General features: G+C 42.9%; 2 protein-coding genes across 2 annotated transcripts in view; one reads left to right on the top strand and one right to left on the bottom strand.

The window, feature by feature from the left end:
- The window catches only part of LOC311245231 (uncharacterized protein), a 459,760-nt gene that overhangs the window by 109,819 nt on the left and 329,133 nt on the right, over positions 1–20,808 (top strand). The gene's annotated exons all lie outside the window — the stretch shown is intronic.
- The window catches only part of LOC311245472 (endosome/lysosome-associated apoptosis and autophagy regulator family member 2-like), a 51,951-nt gene continuing 49,299 nt past the window's right edge, over positions 18,157–20,808 (bottom strand). The window contains exon 22 of the mRNA XM_084335315.1: positions 18,157–19,360. Within this exon, the coding sequence (XP_084191441.1) occupies positions 19,292–19,360 (69 nt within the window). The 3' untranslated portion in view covers positions 18,157–19,291. The remainder of the gene's footprint in view (positions 19,361–20,808) is intronic.

Here is a 20,808-nt window from a genome sequence, read left to right as displayed (position 1 = left end):
GTATCGCCGCTGCTTGTCCGTTGCATTTATTGTGTCCATTTTGTATTCCATCTATCGTCCTCCTCAGACGTTTGTCAGTCGCCTCAGCCAGGCGACACGTTTCCACAGCTACTGGCAATGTCAAGTCCGTAGCATCTCATCCCGTAGCCCCCGGTACTCGCATGATGTAGCCGGGTGATGAAACCGTCAATCGGCTCGTCTGTCTCCTGCTTACAGCAGCCGAAAATGTACCTCTCGTATATAGGTAGCGAAAGCAATAGGGGGTATCTGCAGAGCCGCAGAGCCGCAGAGCCAGGCTGGACGGGTATAAGTGGTCTGGACAAGTATAAGTGGTCTGGACAAGTAGTTGCGAATGGGGGGGGGGGGGGGGGGGGGGTTCGTCTCGTTTACATAGGTACATTATACATAGACAGTAATGTTACATCTAGACATGTAATAATAGAGTAAACTTGTACCCATACAGTGTTACATCTAGACATACCAGATCTAGTAATAATAGAGTAAACTTAACTTTCGTCTCAGTAACAATGTTCATAAAGTGTTGAGTGCTACAGTGTAGGTTAGTTTATTAGGACAATTCCACCATTGTGGGGCAAGGAGTAAGCGTGGGGTGAAATTTCTTCAGATTCCCTCAACAAATTAACAGCTAGAATGCCAAAGGTCTGCAATTGCTGCAAAGGGCACATTCTTTGACTAAAGCAAAGTTTGAAAGAAAAACGTATTATTTCAAATAAAAAAGCATTATTTCCAACCTTGTCAATGTCTCGTCAGTAGGGATGGGTATAGTTAGGATTTTATCAATACTGCTTAACGGTTTGGTACTTTATAGATACTCTTATCTATTATTTTGCAAAAAAAAAAAAAAAAATTAATGAACAGAATCGACATGTGTTAAGTGTTCGAATTATAGACTTTTTATAATCAACAACAAATGTAAGATACTTTTAATTTTACAGCAAAATGCTAGCAGAAGTTCAAACAAACAGTTGCATGGCAACAAATGAATAAATAAATAGGCTACACGTCTCTCTTTGCGTTACAAATTGTGCTCACTGATATGGACATAGGCCTCTTTACTTACCGTACTTTTCGGACTATAAGCCGTGGCTTTTCCCCCCCCCCCATTTTCGACCCTGCGGCTTATATAACGGTGCGGCTTATATGTGACTCGACGTGACCAAACCCGAAAATGTTAAAATCAAAATATAACTTTTTTGACTGCATTGAAATGTTATTTATCTGTTCCCTTATTTGCTAAACTTGTAAATGAGTTAATTCTTGTTATTTGTCCAACAGTATTGTGTCTCAATGCTAATTACATATGGTAATTAAACATTAAAACACCTGCGGCTTATATATGTACACATCATTCAATTTAGCTGCTGCGGCTTATATTCAGGTGCGGCTGAACGACCACATCAAACAAGAGGTGGACGCGGGCAAATACTGCGGCATGGTCATGCTGGACCTACAAAAGGCCTTCGACACTGTCAATCACACCATTCTGATTGACAAGCTAAAAGCAATTGGTTTTGATAGTTTATCAGTGAGCTGGATACAATCCTACCTGGAGGGGAGGGAACAGATGGTGGAAGTAAACGGTACACTATCCCCCCCCCCTCACAGTGAGCTGTGGTGTTCCACAAGGAAGCATACTAGGACCGCTACTATTCCTAATTTATGCAAATGACATGTCGTCAGCTTGTGACTGCAACTTGTTCCTGTTGCAACTTGTTCCTCGTGGTGTATCCTCTTCTACGATAATATGCACTTTTTTTTTACTCTACTCATTTTGCCCCCTGCCTGGCATACTTTTGCAAAAATGATTTGCAACACCACAGGACCTGCATGCTTTGCCATATGTTGCTGGGCACTGATCTCTGCCTCTTTTGTGATTAATACCACAGTATTTACAGTCAATGAGAAAATTTCCTCACCTCATGTCTCGTTGTGGAGCTAGTAAGTGACTTCCGGGTAGGCCTGATTGGCCCCGACAGGCACGTGACGCGGCAAACTCAGGACGCGCAACGAGGCTGCTGAGAGCTGTCGCGCGGAAATAGGCTGTCTATTGCCATTCTCTAACACAAACTCTAACCTTAACCAGCTCCTTAACAGCGCCTAAACTTAACCGTTCTAACCTTAACCAACTCCGAAACAATGCCTAACCTTAACCTTAACCATGCCTAACCTTAACCATAGAAAGAATATTGCCATTCTCTAACACAAACTCTAACCTTAACCAGCTCCTTAACAGCGCCTAAACTTAACCGTTCTAACCTTAACCAACTCCGAAACAATGCCTAACCTTAACCTTAACCTTAACCATGCCTAACCTTAACCGGCGAAAGAATACACGTTAAAAAAAAAATCACGTTAAAAAAAAAAGATTTGATGGGATTCGAACTCACCAACAACAGACCGCAGGATCGCAGGACCGCTGCTCTGCCAGGTGAGCTATAGGGCCGAATGAGAGTCATGATGTATTTGGACGGTTACGTAATTCCGTAAGGGCTCCGCGGAGCGTGCCGCGCGGCAGAGAAAGTTGCGCGTCACGTGCCTGTCGGGGCCAATCAGGCCTACCCCGGAAGTCACTTACTGTTGCGGAACAGCTACACGCCTCCTGCAAGCTCTGTATCGCCGCTGCTTGTCCGTTGCATTTATTGTGTCCATTTTGTATTCCATCTATCGTCCTCCTCAGACGTTTGTCAGTCGCCTCAGCCAGGCGACACGTTTCCACAGCTACTGGCAATGTCAAGTCCGTAGCATCTCATCCCGTAGCCCCCGGTACTCGCATGATGTAGCCGGGTGATGAAACCGTCAATCGGCTCATCTGTCTCCTGCTTACAGCAGCCGAAAATGTACCTCTCGTATATAGGTAGCGAAAGCAATAGGGGGTATCTGCAGAGCCGCAGAGCCGCAGAGCCAGGCTGGACGGGTATAAGTGGTCTGGACAAGTATAAGTGGTCTGGACAAGTAGTTGCGAATGGGGGGGGGGGGGGGGGGGGGGGGGGGCGGGGTTCGTCTCGTTTACATAGGTACATTATACATAGACAGTAATGTTACATCTAGACATGTAATAATAGAGTAAACTTGTACCCATACAGTGTTACATCTAGACATACCAGATCTAGTAATAATAGAGTAAACTTAACTTTCGTCTCAGTAACAATGTTCATAAAGTGTTGAGTGCTACAGTGTAGGTTAGTTTATTAGGACAATTCCACCATTGTGGGGCAAGGAGTAAGCGTGGGGTGAAATTTCTTCAGATTCCCTCAACAAATTAACAGCTAGAATGCCAAAGGTCTGCAATTGCTGCAAAGGGCACATTCTTTGACTAAAGCAAAGTTTGAAAGAAAAACGTATTATTTCAAATAAAAAAGCATTATTTCCAACCTTGTCAATGTCTCGTCAGTAGGGATGGGTATAGTTAGGATTTTATCAATACTGCTTAACGGTTTGGTACTTTATAGATACTCTTATCTATTATTTTGCAAAAAAAAAAAAAAAAATTAATGAACAGAATCGACATGTGTTAAGTGTTCGAATTATAGACTTTTTATAATCAACAACAAATGTAAGATACTTTTAATTTTACAGCAAAATGCTAGCAGAAGTTCAAACAAACAGTTGCATGGCAACAAATGAATAAATAAATAGGCTACACGTCTCTCTTTGCGTTACAAATTGTGCTCACTGATATGGACATAGGCCTCTTTACTTACCGTACTTTTCGGACTATAAGCCGTGGCTTTTCCCCCCCCCCCCATTTTCGACCCTGCGGCTTATATAACGGTGCGGCTTATATGTGACTCGACGTGACCAAACCCGAAAATGTTAAAATCAAAATATAACTTTTTTGACTGCATTGAAATGTTATTTATCTGTTCCCTTATTTGCTAAACTTGTAAATGAGTTAATTCTTGTTATTTGTCCAACAGTATTGTGTCTCAATGCTAATTACATATGGTAATTAAACATTAAAACACCTGCGGCTTATATATGTACACATCATTCAATTTAGCTGCTGCGGCTTATATTCAGGTGCGGCTGAACGACCACATCAAACAAGAGGTGGACGCGGGCAAATACTGCGGCATGGTCATGCTGGACCTACAAAAGGCCTTCGACACTGTCAATCACACCATTCTGATTGACAAGCTAAAAGCAATTGGTTTTGATAGTTTATCAGTGAGCTGGATACAATCCTACCTGGAGGGGAGGGAACAGATGGTGGAAGTAAACGGTACACTATCCCCCCCCCCTCACAGTGAGCTGTGGTGTTCCACAAGGAAGCATACTAGGACCGCTACTATTCCTAATTTATGCAAATGACATGTCGTCAGCTTGTGACTGCAACTTGTTCCTGTTTGCGGACGACTCAGCCCTGCTGGTCTCTGACAAGAACAAGTTACAGGTTGAAAAAGCCCTCAGCTCGGAACTAGGCAAAATCTGCATATGGCTCGCCGACAACAAACTATCATTACAACATGGGCAAAACAGAGTCCATTCTCTTCGGTTCAAATAACAAACTCAGCAAGACCGACGGCTTCTCGGTTACAGTGGGTGACAATATTATCACAAGGAAAGATGAAATTACCTACCTGGGTTCCATCCTAGAGGCTAATCTTTCCTGTGACAAAATGGCATCCAATGTAATAAAAAAAGTCAACCAACGAACGCGATTCTTGTACCGGATCTCCTCTCTGGTAAACAAGAATACCCTGAAGACTCTAGCAGGAGCACTCATTCAAGGGTACTACGACTATGCTTGCACCTCATGGTACCAAAGCACCTCAAAGGCACTAAAAAACAAATTACAAACATCTCAAAACAAGCTAGTCAGACTACTACTTGACCTGACTCCTAGAACCCACCTCACCCCTGCCCACTTTGACAACCTAGGATGGCTTAGAGTAGACGACAGAGTACAGCAACTTGCAATGGGCCTGGTCTACAAGATACACTACGCGACCAAGGTACCCATGTACATGTCAAAATACTTCCCAAAGGTCAGTGAATACCACGATCACAACACCAGAGGGAGCTCCACAAATCATGTAAAACCCAGATTCGGATCAAACAAGGGACTAAACACGTTTCGCAATTATGCCACATCAATGTGGAACGCCCTGCCTAAAGCTGTAAAGGAATGTGAATCACTACCCACCTTCAAAAACACTCTCAAAAAACACCTACGTGAGACTGCAATTCGAAACTGGCCCCTACAAATGTCCTAACCTAGTTGTACAGTAAATGACCAAGTAAGGCTTTGTCAATATTCCAATGTACAGTGTAAAATGTGTGTGTGTCCCCTTCCCAACCCCCCCCCCCCCCCCCCACCTCCAATGTACAGCCCTCACCCAACCCACCCAACCCCACCCCACCCAACCAACCTCCTCCAATGTACAGTTTCTATGCCAAATGTATATACACTCCTTTTCTGGACACTTTTGTATCACAAACAGTACTGTATTTGCAAATCTGATATGTCATAAATGTATAGATGTAGCAGTACTGTCTATCTGTATGTCATGTATGTCATATATGTTATGATGAATTGAAAATGGGGGACCCTGATGTAAACAAGACGAAAGTCTTTCTCTGGTCTGCATCCCCTTAACAATTGTATGTATTGAGCTGTACTGTACTGTACCCATTCTGCAATCTGTTAATAAACTTTTCAATCAATCAATCAATCAATAGTGCGAAAAGTACGGTACTTAAAAAAAGAAAAAAATCAAGAAATATGTTTATGGTATTCGACCATGCCATGTGTGTTTTATTTTATAATGCCTATGATTATTGCTGAAGTCTGAGTCATACAATACTCACTGGCTTTCATAGCCCAACTTTTCTTGCTCAAGACTTGTTTATGAGTTTTCAATGCATGTCAGGTAGGTAGACCACAACAGAACAATTTTGATTGACAGTCGATTCTGCCAATTACATCACAGCGCTTGCACCCACCTCTGCTGTTCTTACCACCAATCGGAAGCTCTTAGTTTTTTTTACTTCCGGAATGTCGGCCATTACTCTACGAGAGACTCAACTATCGGAGCTCACGTGATAGTTTTTTAGTTCATTGATGTCGAATATCTTAAGTTGATAGGTTCATCAGTTCATAATGTCTGGTAATCTAAAGGCCATAATGTAGAATATGCCTGTGAACGTCTGTGTGTCTGCCTTCTCCCTCCCTGCATGTGGCGTGACCTGCTGACCTCGTGGCTGTCTCCTTCCACACACACCCATTAACACACACACACCGAGCCCCCTGTACATCGTGATCACGCGCCTCACACACACACATCCTCCTCTTCCGACGCGCACACGCACACACATACACACCACACCATCTCCCCCACCCAGCTGTCAGGGCCGTGATTTGTTGGGATGTTGTTCGAGACTAGGGGTCTCTCCTCGCCTACATCTGGAACCAATTAGCCCTAGGGCTGGGCGATAAAACGATAACGATAACTATCGCGCTAAATTATTTCCTCGAAATAAACATGAAACGTGGTCGCAAAGTTTCGATATATCGATTTTCCAAGCTTGGATATGAGCACACGCACTAACAACCAATCGGTGAAGGAGATGGCCGATAGCGGAAGGAGACCCGGAAGGAGGCGCGGAGGTAGGACTCTGTAAACAAGGCTGGCTATGGCTAATTAGCTTGCACGGCGCTATTTCACAGGTTACCTGCCGAGTTGGTGTGTGTTTTGAATTCTGAGGGTAACTGTTATAGTAGTGTGGGGTATACGGTGGACGTCGTTGCAATGAATTGGGCGGAACAGAGTATTTTAGGGTCATTTTTTAGTACATTGTCATGAAATACTCTGCTCGGAAACGAGGCTGGCTATGGCTAATTAGCTTGCACGGCGCTATTTCACAGGTTACCTGCCGAGTTGGTGTGTGTTTTGAATTCTGAGGGTAACTGTTATAGTAGTGTGGGGTATACGGTGGACGTCGTTGCAATGAATTGGGCGGAACAGAGTATTTTAGGGTCATTTTTGAGTCATGAGATACTCCGCTTGAGATACTCCGCTTGCTTTGGCTAACTGCTAACGTGCGCGGACTGATGACGACATCAACTCGACTCTCGAGACATTCACAGCAGCAAAACAAGTCAGCCCGCGTATCGGCGCCGGGCATAATAAGTTAATTAAACTTGACAGACATTATATCGACGATAATTATCGATATCGAGTTATATGAAAATAATTTTATAATTTTATCGCGATAAAGTTTTTGGTCATATCGCCCAGCCCTAATTAGCCCCCCTTCTGAAACAAGCACACACACAGACGAGCACACACACACCACACACACATACTACACACACAGATACATATACACACATACACCCCTCCCCTCCTCCTCTGTATAAATGGCATGTAATGCGATGTACTCTTTCTTCTACTGGTGCGAGAGGATGAGCCCGTGCGGGGTGACTGTTCTTCTTCTCTGTGTAATAAAAGCTCTGTTTGAAATACTCTGTCGTTCTGCGAATATTTTGGTCGACTGGTCCATGACCATATCAATTCAAGAACTCACGAGGGACAGGTTATCCCTTTCACACGCTAACAACGTTAGCTCCCCTCCGGCCACATTGACAAGTACCAGCGCTTATACATTACTGGCAAATGTTTTGCACTTGTGGCAACGAGCGGTCTGCATCAACTTTAGTCAAATATAAGACTTTCGAACGTTTCGTTCTGTCCGCCATGATGAGAGCAGAGCCGTTTGTAGCCTACAACTTGAGTTGTTCTGAAGCACCCGCATGCGCGTGTGTAAGAGTACCAATAACGTCGGGTCTTATCAATACTCTCGTTTTTTTCTAATTTAGAACCGGGTTTCGGGGGGCATCCCTACTAGTCAGTAATTATGTAGCATTTCTGATTGGACCGCGGTTTCGAGTCCCTAGCCATGACCTCTACCTCCTTGTGCACAAAATCATAAATAACCAACCCAACTGAAGAATCAGTTTATAGAAATGTCCTCAGTCTGACCAAAACTTGACCCAAGACAAAATCGGCCTCAGTTCCTCCACAGGAGACTGAGGCTTCATGTTCAGAATTACCTTTTGCATGTTAGTTGACTCTGGCTTCACTACAAATGGCAAGATGAGATGGAGTCTTGATTGACATACAAACAGGATAGATTTCAACAGAAGGCCAGCGGCAGAGAGACACTCACACTCTTGATTTCTTGACAGGCGGTGTCACTTGAACTGTGGTTGGCTCCTTGCTGACCGCAATCTTACGCTTAGATACCCTTCAGAGGAGACCAGGGAGATTAGAGTGATAAGTCATCAAATGGGGGAGGGGTAAGATGCCCAGAGTTAAACTTTAAAACTTGTATTTCTTCTTATACATGCATTCCCAAGTTTCACAAACTACATAAGTAGGTTACAAATAATCCCATTGTTTGTTTCTTCCAAGACAATAGCTTAAATTCCATATAAAAAGGCCCATGTCCCCTTCTCTCCCTCAATGTATCCTAGTTGGCCAAAATGGGAGCACTCTTTAGCCAAGCACATTGACCCCCTATCCATTTGTACTATATTACATGCGTCCTATTAATAAAAGCGTCCTATTAATAAAAGCGTCCTATTAATAAAACTAAGGTCTTAGTCAATTAAGACCAAACTGACTTAAACCAACCAACAGACTACATGTAGAAGTTATTCATCTGGTCCTTGACTGATATTTTGCAATATACAAGAACATTGAATTAATAGTTGGCCATCTGCTGGCACCATGTCTGCTAATTTGCATACAACATTTTCTGATCTCAGCCAGTATTGCACCTATTCAGGCCAAGTCATATTCTTATTTTAACCTCTACTGTATTTTTATTTAATAGCGTTAGCGTTTTAAGGGAGCCTACTTGTAGAGCCTACTGGCCTGACTGTGACTATAGACCCTACTGTTGTGGTTGTTGTGCCAGGCAGGGAGGCTGTGTGCTGGAGTCTTGTGGCTAGCTTCTGATTGATGGCGAGCTAGCACCCTTTTCCCATTACTTTGAACCATGAACTAAACGTGTTTCGTAATTATGCCACAACAACAATAGACAGTCTCCTTCCCACCGTTTGTATATATTTTTTACCACCCACCCACCCCCTCCTAATCATATGTATATATTTACTGTTAGGATCTCTGGGTAACAGTACTGTATATTTGCATATCGTATATGTGACAAATGTAACAGTACTATATACCTGTAAGTCATGTATGTCCCTATGTCATAAATGTCATGATGTCATGTATGTCATAAATGTCTATGAATTGAAAATGGGGGACCCTGATGATGTAAACAAGACAAACATCTTTCTCTGGTCTGCATCCCCTTAACAATTGTGTGTATTGCTACTGGATTTACCAGATCCAGAGTGAATGAAAACTTTATTTAATACACGAGACCCTCTTCTTGGGACCAAGTAAGGTTTCGTCGATAATCCAATGTAGTTACCCCCCCCCCACCCCGCCTACCCAACCACCTCCAATGTACAGTCCCCCCACCTCCTCCAATGTACAGTTTCTTCGTCAAATGTATATACTCTTTTTTAGACTATTTTCGTATCACAAACAATACTGTATTTGTAAATCTGGTATGTCATAAATGTATCTAGAGATGTAGCAGTATTGTCTATCTGTATGTCGTGTGTCATATGTTATGATGAATTGAAAATGGGGGACCCTGATGTAAACAAGACCAAAGTATTTCTCTGGTCTGCATCCCCTTAACAATTGTGTGTATTGACCCTCAGTTCAGTGTTCTGTGACCCTCAGTGTTCATTGTTCAAGGCTCTGATGGCCTGGGGGAAGAAGCTGAGCCGAAGCCTCTCTGTCCTAGTAGCTGGTGTTCGCAGGCGTCTGCCTGACCTCAGCAGCTGGAACAGGCTGTTATTGGGGTGGTGAGGGTCTTTCATTATTCTGCAGGCTCTGGATTTGCACCTCTTGTTGTATAGAACCTGCAGGGGAGGTAGTGCAATACCCGTGGTACGCTCGGCAGAGCGCACCACTCTCTGTAGGGCCTTCTTGTCCTGTGCCGTGCTGTTTCCATACCAGGCAGTGATGTTTCCAGTCAAGATGCTCTCTACAGCTCCGGAGTAGAAGGACTGGAGTATCTTCCCCGATACTCTGAACTTCCTTAACTGTCTCAGGTGGTAGAGGCGCTGCTTCGCCTTTTTTACAACTGTGTCTATGTGTGTTGACCATGTCAGATCCTCTGAGATGTGGACCCCCAGGTACTTGAAGCTGCTCACCCTGTCCACGGTGGCCCCGTTTATCCTCAGTGGTGTGTGTGTCTCCTGCTGTCCTCTCATATAATCCACGATCAGCTCCTTGGTTTTACCAATGTTCAGGAGCAGGCTGTTGTCCTGGCACCAGCGTTCCAGTACCTCAACCTCCTCCCGGTAGGCCTTCTCGTCGTTGTCCGAGATCAGCCCCACCACCACTGTGTCGTCTGCAAACTTCACTATGGAGTTGGAGCTGAACTTGGCCACACAGTCGTGTGTGTATAGTGAGTACAGCAGGGGGCTCAGAACACAGCCCTGGGGGGACCCGATGCTCAGGGTGATGGTGTTGGAGGTCTTACCCCCTACCCTGACCGCCTGGGGTCTTTCACTCAGAAAGTCCAGTATCCAGGCGCTCAGAGCGGAGCTCAGACCCAGCTCGATCAGCTTGTCCACCAGTCTGGTGGGGACTATGGTGTTGAACGCTGAGCTGTAGTCAATGAACAACAGTCTCACATAGCCCCCCTTCTGAAATGGTAAATGGACTGCATTCATATAGCACCTGTATCCAAAGCATTTAAAATGTTATGCCTCACATTCACTCACACATTCACACACTGACAGCGGAGGCAACCATGCAAGGTAGCAACCTGCACATCGGGAGCAGTTAGGGGTTAAGTGTCTTGCTCAAGGACATAAAAAGCTGGATGGCCCTCAACTTCCTTCAGCTAAATGAAAACAAAACAGAGATAATTTTGTTTGCCCCCTTCACCAAAACACTCCAACAGCCTAGGACAACTCTCCACCCACCTCAAACCCCACGTCAAGAGCCTGGGCGTGATCTTTGACCCAGAGCTCAAATTCGACCGGCAGGTAAATGCCGTAGTAAAATCATGCTTTTTTCCAACTCCGTAACATCACTAAAATAAAAACAATCCTTTCACCCGTTGACCTGGAAAGAGTAGTAAACGCATTCATCACATCATGCCTTGACTACTGCAATGCCCTCTACACCGGCATTAGTCAGGCAGCCATGTCCCGCCTCTAAATGGTACAACACTCTGCAGCTATAGGTTCCTTACCGGCACCAAAAAGAGAGAACACATCACACCAGTTCTAGCCTCCCTACACTGGCTCCCAGTCCCACTTAGAATAGACTTCTAGAATCCTCCTCCTCACCTTTGAGGCACTATCGGGTGCAGCACCCCTATACATCACAGAGCTCATCACCCCCTACTCAGCACCCAGGTCGCTAAGATCCTCCAACCAGGCTCGGCTGCCCCCCCCCCCCCCCCCCCCCCCCCCCCCGCACCAGACTCAAAAAGAGAGGCGATCGCTCCTTCAAGGCCGTAGCCCCCAAGCTATGGAACCAGCTACCCCTGGAGATCCGATCTGCCCCCTCGCTGGAGACATTTAAGGCCAGACTAAAAACCCATTTTTACTCCCCAGCCTTCAATAAACCCTGATTTTCCCTCCCACACCCTAACTCACACACTCCCATGCAATTGTATCCTGCCCCCTCCCCCTTGTATCTCTTCTTGTGCTCCTCTGTCCCCTGTGTTCTATACTGTGTGTTGGCCTGCTGTTGTACTATTCTCTGAATGCAGCACTTTGATTGGCTCTTGAGTTCTTAAACGTGCTTTGTAAATAAATGACTTGACTTGACTTGACACACTGCCGGGAGGAGCAGGACTCGAACCGGGAACCTTCCGATTACCAGACGACCGCTCTACCTCCTGATCCACTGGCCAATGTTCAGGAATTTGGACCTTAGCCTTATTGCCTACAAATTGATGATGTTTTCAAAGTCCTTTCTCTGCACAATCCATCCTGTGCTTCAGGATGGATTGTGCCATACCACTGATGAAGGACATTGTCCGAAACATGTCTGCTTTTGATTCAGGCTGCCAATAAAAAACATTGAACCTGTGAGTGCTGGTCCGGCTACCCTGCTTTGATATTCTTGAAACAAGTAAAATAATCTACCAGTAGTCCTACAGTAAGCAAATTTGGCTTGGCAAGATTTCTTGAAATAAGTAAAAATATCTTGGGTTCTGTCTCCTGAAAGTGGGAAGGGATACCAGAAAATGTATTTTGTGTTTACTGCAGAGCAGAGGGACTGGGAGACTCGTGTTACTGACCAAACACTCTATAGCAGTGATGGCTGTTTGAATGTGGAGCTATTTAACACATATTTCTAACCAAAGAATACCTTTTAAATGCCATAACTGATGTGAGGTACTCAAGCCAAGACAGCAGACTCATCATCGGACTCTATGAAATGGTTTGCTGCCTCTCTCTGAGGTGAGATCAACATTGGTATATGTTTCTTTACAAAGAGCAGAACAAACCCTAAACAAATTGGATACGAAACCGGTTTAGGCTGTGGGTGCAGGAGGAAATGGTTAGAATGAGAGCTCCAGGTATTGACAATGCCGGTGCGAAATTAACCCCAGAGATGCTGTAGACTTCTCTGAGTCGCTACAGCAAGTGAAGGTTCTGTGGCATCTACACACTCATGGCCATCATCTATACTCATTGCACACACATCCACATGCACCCACTCACTTTTAAACAAACACTCACTTTAGACACTTTAACACTACATTATATGTATCTATTATTAAAGAGATTTGTACTACATTCATACCTCATTTGCAATAAGCACCTTACCTCAAAGTTTTGTACCTAATTTTCTGCATTGTACTTCACTGTTTACAAATGTTTACTACTTTAGAGTGTATATTGTACTGTATATTGTATATATGTATATTGTAGGGATGCTCGATATTGGCTTTTTTTGCCGATACCGATATACCGATATTGTCCAACTCTTGATTTCCGATACCGATATCAACCGATACCGATATATGCAGGGTTTCCCCCCCCCAAAAAACGGAATAATTTCAGGTAATTAACATTACATATCTCTAGTCTGGGAATTAACACAACATTATGCATACTTTTGACAATAAATAAAATCTGAATTTGTTCTTACTTGCTTGCCTGGGTAAATAAAGGTTAAATAAATGTAAAAAAAATATATATATATAATTTATTTGAAAATCGATACAGATCATTTCCGATATCACATTTTAATGCCAATATCGGCCGATAATATCGGACATCCCTAGTATATTGTATATTCATCTTTACTTTTTTTTTTTTATACTTACGTTTGACTTACCTTTTTACTTACTTTTTTTACTGCATGAAGCACACTCTCAGGGGCTCATACAGAACCAAGCATTTCACCGTAAAGTATGTGTATTTTATTGTGATATTTAATAAACATAAACTTGAAACTTGAAACATGAGGATGCAGTGTATTATAGCACTGTGGTATGGGGTCTGTTCACAGTATAGTATGAGGTCTGTTCACAGTATAGTATAGGGTCTGTTCACAGTATAGTATGGGGTCTGTTCACAGTATAGTATGAGGTTTGTTCACAGTATAGTATGGGGTCTGTTCACAGTATAGTATAGGGTCTGTTCACAGTATAGTATAGGGTCTGTTCACAGTATAGTATGGGGTCTGTTCACAGTATAGTATAGGGTCTGTTCACAGTATAGTATGGGGTCTGTTCACAGTATAGTATAGGGTCTGTTCACAGTATAGTACAGGGTCTGTTCACAGGATAGTATGAGGTCTGTTCACAGTATAGTACAGGGTCTGTTCACAGTATAGTACAGGGTCTGTTCACAGTATAGTATAGGGTCTGTTCACAGTATAGTACAGGGTCTGTTCACAGGGTCTGTTCACAGGATAGTATGAGGTCTGTTCACAGTATAGTATGGGGTCTGTTCACAGTATAGTATAGGGTCTGTTCACAGTATAGTATGAGGTCTGTTCCAGGGGTGTAAAGTACTTGAGTAATTGTACTTTGTTACAATACTTAAGTACTGTTTTGGGGGATTTGTACTTTACTCGAGTATTATTAGGTTTGTATACTTTGTACTTTTACTCCATTACATTTCAGAGAAAAAATACATACTTTTTACTCCTTACATTTAAAATGCAGACCTACAAAGTACAAAGTACAAATCTCACAGGTCCAACCATTTAATTAGTATATTTTAATTGTTTATCTGGCCGAACTAACGTTAACGTTATTAATCCTGCGACCGCAGGTAAACAGCCAATCAAATCCCCATCAATGGAAAATGAACCCGCCCATACCCATGCTGATTGGTCCTTGTGCAACACTAGAAAGCAGGGATCTTTGATTAAACACCTGCTATCAGAAGAATAGACAGTCAGATCCGCATTATGCTGTGGTTAATATTGTGATATTATTCAGGGTACTCCAGTATTCTGTCTTCTGTCTGTCTTCAGCATTGTCTATCGCAGAACACATTCCATTGTGGGCAGAGTGTATGCTTGGTTTCATTCCAGCCTTGCCTAAACACCAGCTGATGATTTCACTAATTGGCTCACCTCTTCAACTAACTCACCTGGTGCAATGTATAGTTAAAATGAAAACTTGGCCCACGATGGAATGAATTTGAGACCCCTGGTCTATCCCTTTCAAAAAAAAAATTACTTTTACTTTTTAGTACTTAAGTACATTTAAAAGTAGGACTTTTTGACTTTTACTCAAGTGTGTTTTTAGCCAGATACTTTGACTTTTACTTGAGTCAGATTTTGAGACGGTACCCATACTTTCACTTAAGTATAATTTCTGGGTACTTTTTACACCCCTGGTCTGTTCACAGTATAGTATGAGGTCTGTTCACAGTATAGTATGAGGTCTGTTCACAGTATAGTATGAGGCCTGTTCACAGTATAGTATGAGGTCTGTTCACAGTATAGTATGAGGTCTGTTCACAGTATAGTATGAGGCCTGTTCACAGTATAGTATGAGGTCTGTTCACAGTATAGTATGAGGCCTGTTCACAGGGTCTGTTCACAGTATAGTATAAGGTTTTTTCACAGTAGAAGTATAAAGGGGTTATGGTAATTATATTTCGGTTTGTATATTTCGGATGTTGTATCGGTAAGTCAAATTAAATTAATGTGTATAGCCCAATATCACAAGTGTCTCAATGGGCTTCACAAGCCTACAGTGGAACAACATCCTCCTGACCTTTAACCTTAAATGATGATGAGGGGAAAATGCCTCTGTGCCTCATTGACGCGTATCAGGTCAGGACACATCCATCCCTACCAGCGGGGATGCAAACGGGAGAGTGCCTATGTTCCCACATTTCCTTTTTTCATAAATGTGTATCTGATTTGACCCCCCTTTCTCTTAATTTGGTAGCCAATTACACCCAACCTATTATCCAATTGTCCTCTGGTAGTAGAGGGTTCGTCCGGGAACATAGGGCTGTGGAAACATAGGAATGTGGGAACATAGGGATGTGGGACCATTGGGGCTTGGGCTGTGGGAACATACTGTAGGGCATTTTTTTTTTTAGAAATGTGGGAACATAGGGTTGTGGGACCATAGGGCTGACCCCATGCAAACACCCCGGAAAAGCTGGTCAGGAAAGCCAATAAAGTGGTGGGGGTGGAGCTAGACTCTCTGGTGGTGGTGTCAGAGAGGAGGAGCCTTGCTAAGCTCCACGCCATCATGGACAACCCCTCCCACTCACCAGTGGCAGACTCAGGCTGTTTGAAGGGCAGGGGCGAAAAGAAAAAAAGGGCACCTACTGCACAACATGGGACCCCATCAGTGAGCAAAAAGCTATGATGTGTCATGTATGGTGAAATAGTCTTCATCCTTGTTTAAGATTATAATAATAATAATACATTTAATTTGTAACGCACCCTACCTTCCTGAGAATCTCAGAGTGCTAGAGTTAAAAAGAATAAAATAAAAATAGATATATAAAAAAAAGAAGAACACATAGCAGAACAACATATGATAAGACATAAAAACTAATAAAAAGCCTTTCTAAAAAGGTAGGTCTTGAGTCCACGTTTAAAAGTGTCAACAGTTTGTGGTGCTCTCAGGTGGTTGGGGAGAGCATTCCACAGTCTGGGTGTGGCCGAGCAGAAGGCTCGATCGCCCATGGTGTGCAGCTTAGTCCTGGGGGCTTTGAGGAGGTAGGCTGTGCCAGAGCGGAGGGAGCGTGAGGAGGACTGGAGGGTAAGGAGTTCCTTGAGGTAGGCAGGGGCAGTTTTTGAATGCTTTTACTAGGGATCCCGATGAGGAGTGCATTACAATAGTCCAGCCTGGAGGAGACTAAGGCGTGGATGGACGAGTTTCTCTGAATCTGCCAGAGTGAGTGAGGAGCGGAGTTTTGTGATATTTCTGAGGTGAAAGAAAGAGGTCTTGCAGAGGTGTTTGATGGGAGTCTCGTATGTGAGGTGGGGGTCCATTTTCACACCCAAGTTGGTAACAAGGGTGGAGAGAGGAATGTCCTGACCGGAGAAGGAGATGGTGGATGACCGGACCTGGTGTGGGGTACCGACCAGCATGGCTTCCATTTTGGAGCTGTTAACCTGGAGAAACCTGTGGTTCATCCACACCGTAGTCTCCTCCAGGCAAGCGGTCAGTGTGGGGGGTGATGAAGGTGAAATCTGGATGTACAGCTGGATTAATTTTAGAATAACATGTAGTCTAGACAATCCAGATTAATAGTATAACCACACCTCTATGATAAAAACACAGGGAACAATACACCTTTAAAATGTTTATTTCACCTCATTGTCATGGTGTTTGAAAAGTAGATTTATCATGGGGTTTGAAAAGTAAATTATCAGTGCTTGAATTCAATTTATATAGTCACTAATGATTGGAACCCACAGGCCCCATTGAGTCCTCCACATTTACTTTCAATAAGGTTGAATGTGGTGCTAGCCAGACACTTTGGTAAGGACAGTGCATTGCCTTTCAGCCCCCTAGACAAACCGTGAACTCCATTGGGGGGGGGCTGTCATATAAATAAACCCTAACCCAAGTGCCCTCTTTGGAACTTATTATTTATCAAAGATTTTAAGTCTTAAAATATTATGTTCCAAGTACCCATCACGCTATTTTGTGAGGTTGTCTGAGCCGCTGTCTTGCTGTCTGAATGTTTGTTTGTTTTGTGTTTATAAAAGAAAAGAATAAACATATTTGAAAAAATTTAAATAAAAACGAGTTCCACATGTAGAGAAATACAATATAATTTATTGAAAGAATCAAAACAAGTTCCACATGTAGACAAATACAATATAATTTATTGAAAGAATCAAAACGAGTTCCACATGTAGACAAATACAATATAATTTATTGAAAGAATCAAAAACGAGTTCCACATGTAGACAAATACAATATAATTTATTGAAAGAATCAAAACGAGTTCCACATGTAGACAAATACAATATAATTTATTGAAAGAATCAAAAACGAGTTCCACATGTAGACAAATACAATATAATTTATTACATTTACATCCACAGAGGCATCACAGTCTGGCCAGCATATGGTGGGTTGACATCTTCATTCTCCAACACGCAAAAGACAGGATTTCTTTCACATCACCATCAACGAAGTACAGAGGGTATATATGGACAGGGGGAGAGATTCCATGAAGCAGGATTAACGCAGTTAGCAGATTACTTTCCAAAAATATCACTGAATAACCTCATATCCAAGGTTAGTTTTACTGATTCAAATGCAAGACACCAAGATGTAGTTCAAAAGTTATCTGGCCAACTGTGCCATCTTGCTTGGTGATATACCCCCCTCCCCCCCGGTCATGTTAGCATGTCTTCAATTGAAAATGAAAAGCAGTTATCGGTCTGAAACAATATCAAACAATGTTGTGCTGGGACATGAACAGAAACATCTGAAATTAGGTTCATATTTTCACCTGAGCGTTTCTTTAAACGTTTATTTTTTTTCCATTTTCATCGTCAAACAGTCTCTTAACACATCACCCCACATACACCTTAGACTTAGAGCACCACACTGCTACCCCCCCCCCCCCCCCCATGCACTCTCGTACCGAACTTTAACTCAATCAGCGCCACGCAGTTGAGCATCATCTGTATTTACCACGCCAAGGTCTAAGAGATAGGAATAAGTGGTGGTGTTTGCAGGGCTATAACTATATTCTATATTATAGCTATATGGATACAATACTATGGCCCATTTGACATCGACTATCTATCGTTCAATATGTGTTAAAGAAATAATCTTTTCATCCATACATTCCCGTTCTATACCGTGGTGAATATGAGTATAGTTTTAGAGTAATCCTGTCTAATCCCAGAAAACGACGCTATGCAGCAATACGTGCATTTCACTAAAAACCGTGCCGTTTCTCGCCTGTACACGCTAGTATTTCGAAATCAAATCTATGTTATCGGTATTATGTTTCATCATGAATGCATGAAAGGGTGGGGGGGGGGGGGTAGTTTTTTGATGCTTTGATCGTCACCAACGGCACACGTTGTGGAGTAACGTTACAGACACATGTTGTGATCGAGGTGAAGTCATGGTTGGATCACAGCAGGCTTGATACCATATAGGCCTTACCTTCACTAGGATGTACCCCAAAAAGAATATTCCAATGATCTGATCGCGAGTCTCAGTATTGGTGTCGAACGTGTCGCCAACATAATCCGCCACACATCATGCCCCCGGGAGCATTTCACGCTTCTCAATCCGATCGGGACAACCGGGCCACTTGCGCGACAAATAAAAGTCCGACCGGAGACTTTTGATCGACGCACAGGCCAAGATATAATGTTTCAAAGGGTGCTCGATACTGCCACCCGGGTGGATGCGGCCGGTATTGCATTTTGGCATTCTGTGTGCCAGTAATGAATGGAAATATCGAATAAAATAAATAACGATGAAAACCCGACTATACTCGGGTTTTCGGGGGTCCTGGCGCTCAACGCATGGCGAGATAACCCGACCATCATCAGGTCCGGCGCTGATTGAGTTAAGGTCACCAGTCAGGTGTGTCTTCTCCGATACTGGTTTCTAGGTGCATGATGTGTGTGTGTTTTTTTTCTGTTCACACACACGAGTGTGTTCTCCAGGCTCCGAAGCTCACAAAGGGGGGAGATTAAAGGGGCTTCTTAGAGCCAAGTCTCTCCCCTCCCTGGCTCTCTTAGCTCCATACTAACGCTTTTGGATGTGACGAGTTCAACTGGACGTTTTCATACTTCTGTCCGTTTCCCTGGAAACAGAAAAAAACACACAATTATTTGTGGCAAAAATCAACCTGACAAACTTACGGAAACAAAAAACACACACAATCCAGTCTTCTGGCATTCTGCTGTTTTACTGCCATGAAGTTCTAAGCATATCCTCTGCAGAGGAACAGGGTGTGGTGGGAGGCATTTAAGCTAGGCTACCAATACTGTCCACTTCCATTCGTTGTGCTAAGCTAGGCTAACATGCACCCGGATAGCTTTCTACTGAACACACAGGGGCGAAGGGATTGGGCTGCTTTTTCTGAAATGCCTCTGCAAATATCCCCAAAATAAACCTTGCTATTCACAAAGCACTCGCAAAGGGTGAAATACCGTGCCAACTGCGTTGCCATAATCATTGTGTTTCTGTGCATCTGTGCTATTTGCAGGTATTTAAATGAGGTAATATGGGCGGAAAATGTGCCACTTTCTATGCAAATGAGCCTCATTGCAAAAACACTCCAATTCACAAATATCGTCACTAATTACCACACGCAGTTAACCCCTTAAGCCCGAGCGGTCCGGTACCGGTACGAGATTGATATCACGCCATAAATAGATGAATATGAATACAGAACGTATTCATTAATGTTGCGTTTTTCTTCAAATGTAGCCAAGAGTAAAGACCCTAACCCTGTCAAAACAGCAGTCAAAGTTCACAAATATTTGTGTGTGTGTGTGTGTTGCAGGGTGATATTGGTCCAAATATGAAGGCAACACCAATGTATTTATTCTCTCTCCCTCTCTCTGTGTGAGGGTGTGTGTGTGTGAGTTTTTATAGTTAAAACTTATAAGTTCAGTCTAGTGTTTTTGATTTAACGTTCCGCTGTGATCACTTTTTCCTCAAACAGAATAATCACCTCTTTTGTTATGGTCAGCTCTTTGTTGTATGTTTTTACAGTGAGAGTTAAATAAATTGGTATTCTTTTGTGATACAAAAGCCTCTGTTCCTCTCCTTCCTTCCCGTAATGGAAACCCTGTGTGGGGATTTCGCTTAAAGTTAAAAAGTAAGACTGTCTCTCACATCATCACATCATACTAACAAAGCCACATAACTGCTTTCCTGCAGTTATAGATAGAGCTCTTTATTGATAATGAACATATATACAGAGGCCCACCATTATCAAAAGGATAAAAATGCAAGAAAGCTTACAGCTTATTTCCATTGCGGTCCTTTAGATGAGTAATATGCCTGGATGTGTGTAGGTGTATGAGTACATGATACAACATGCACATGGCAGAGCCTGTGGGTAAAGCGAGGGTGTGCCCACCACACAGGGGGGAGGAAAACATAGGGAGATAAAATACAGTAAAAAAAATTAAAATAAAAAATAAAAGACAATTAAATAAAAAAATATACCCCTCAAAACCTAATAAAATACCTTCAAAATAAATAAAATCAACTAAGATAAATATAAAAAAAAAATTAAAC

This window comes from Notolepis coatsorum (assembly GCF_963971535.1).
Source record: "Notolepis coatsorum genome assembly, chromosome: 18".
Classification (NCBI taxonomy): domain Eukaryota; kingdom Metazoa; phylum Chordata; class Actinopteri; order Aulopiformes; family Paralepididae; genus Notolepis; species Notolepis coatsorum.
This window is presented reverse-complemented; position numbering and strand designations above follow the sequence as displayed.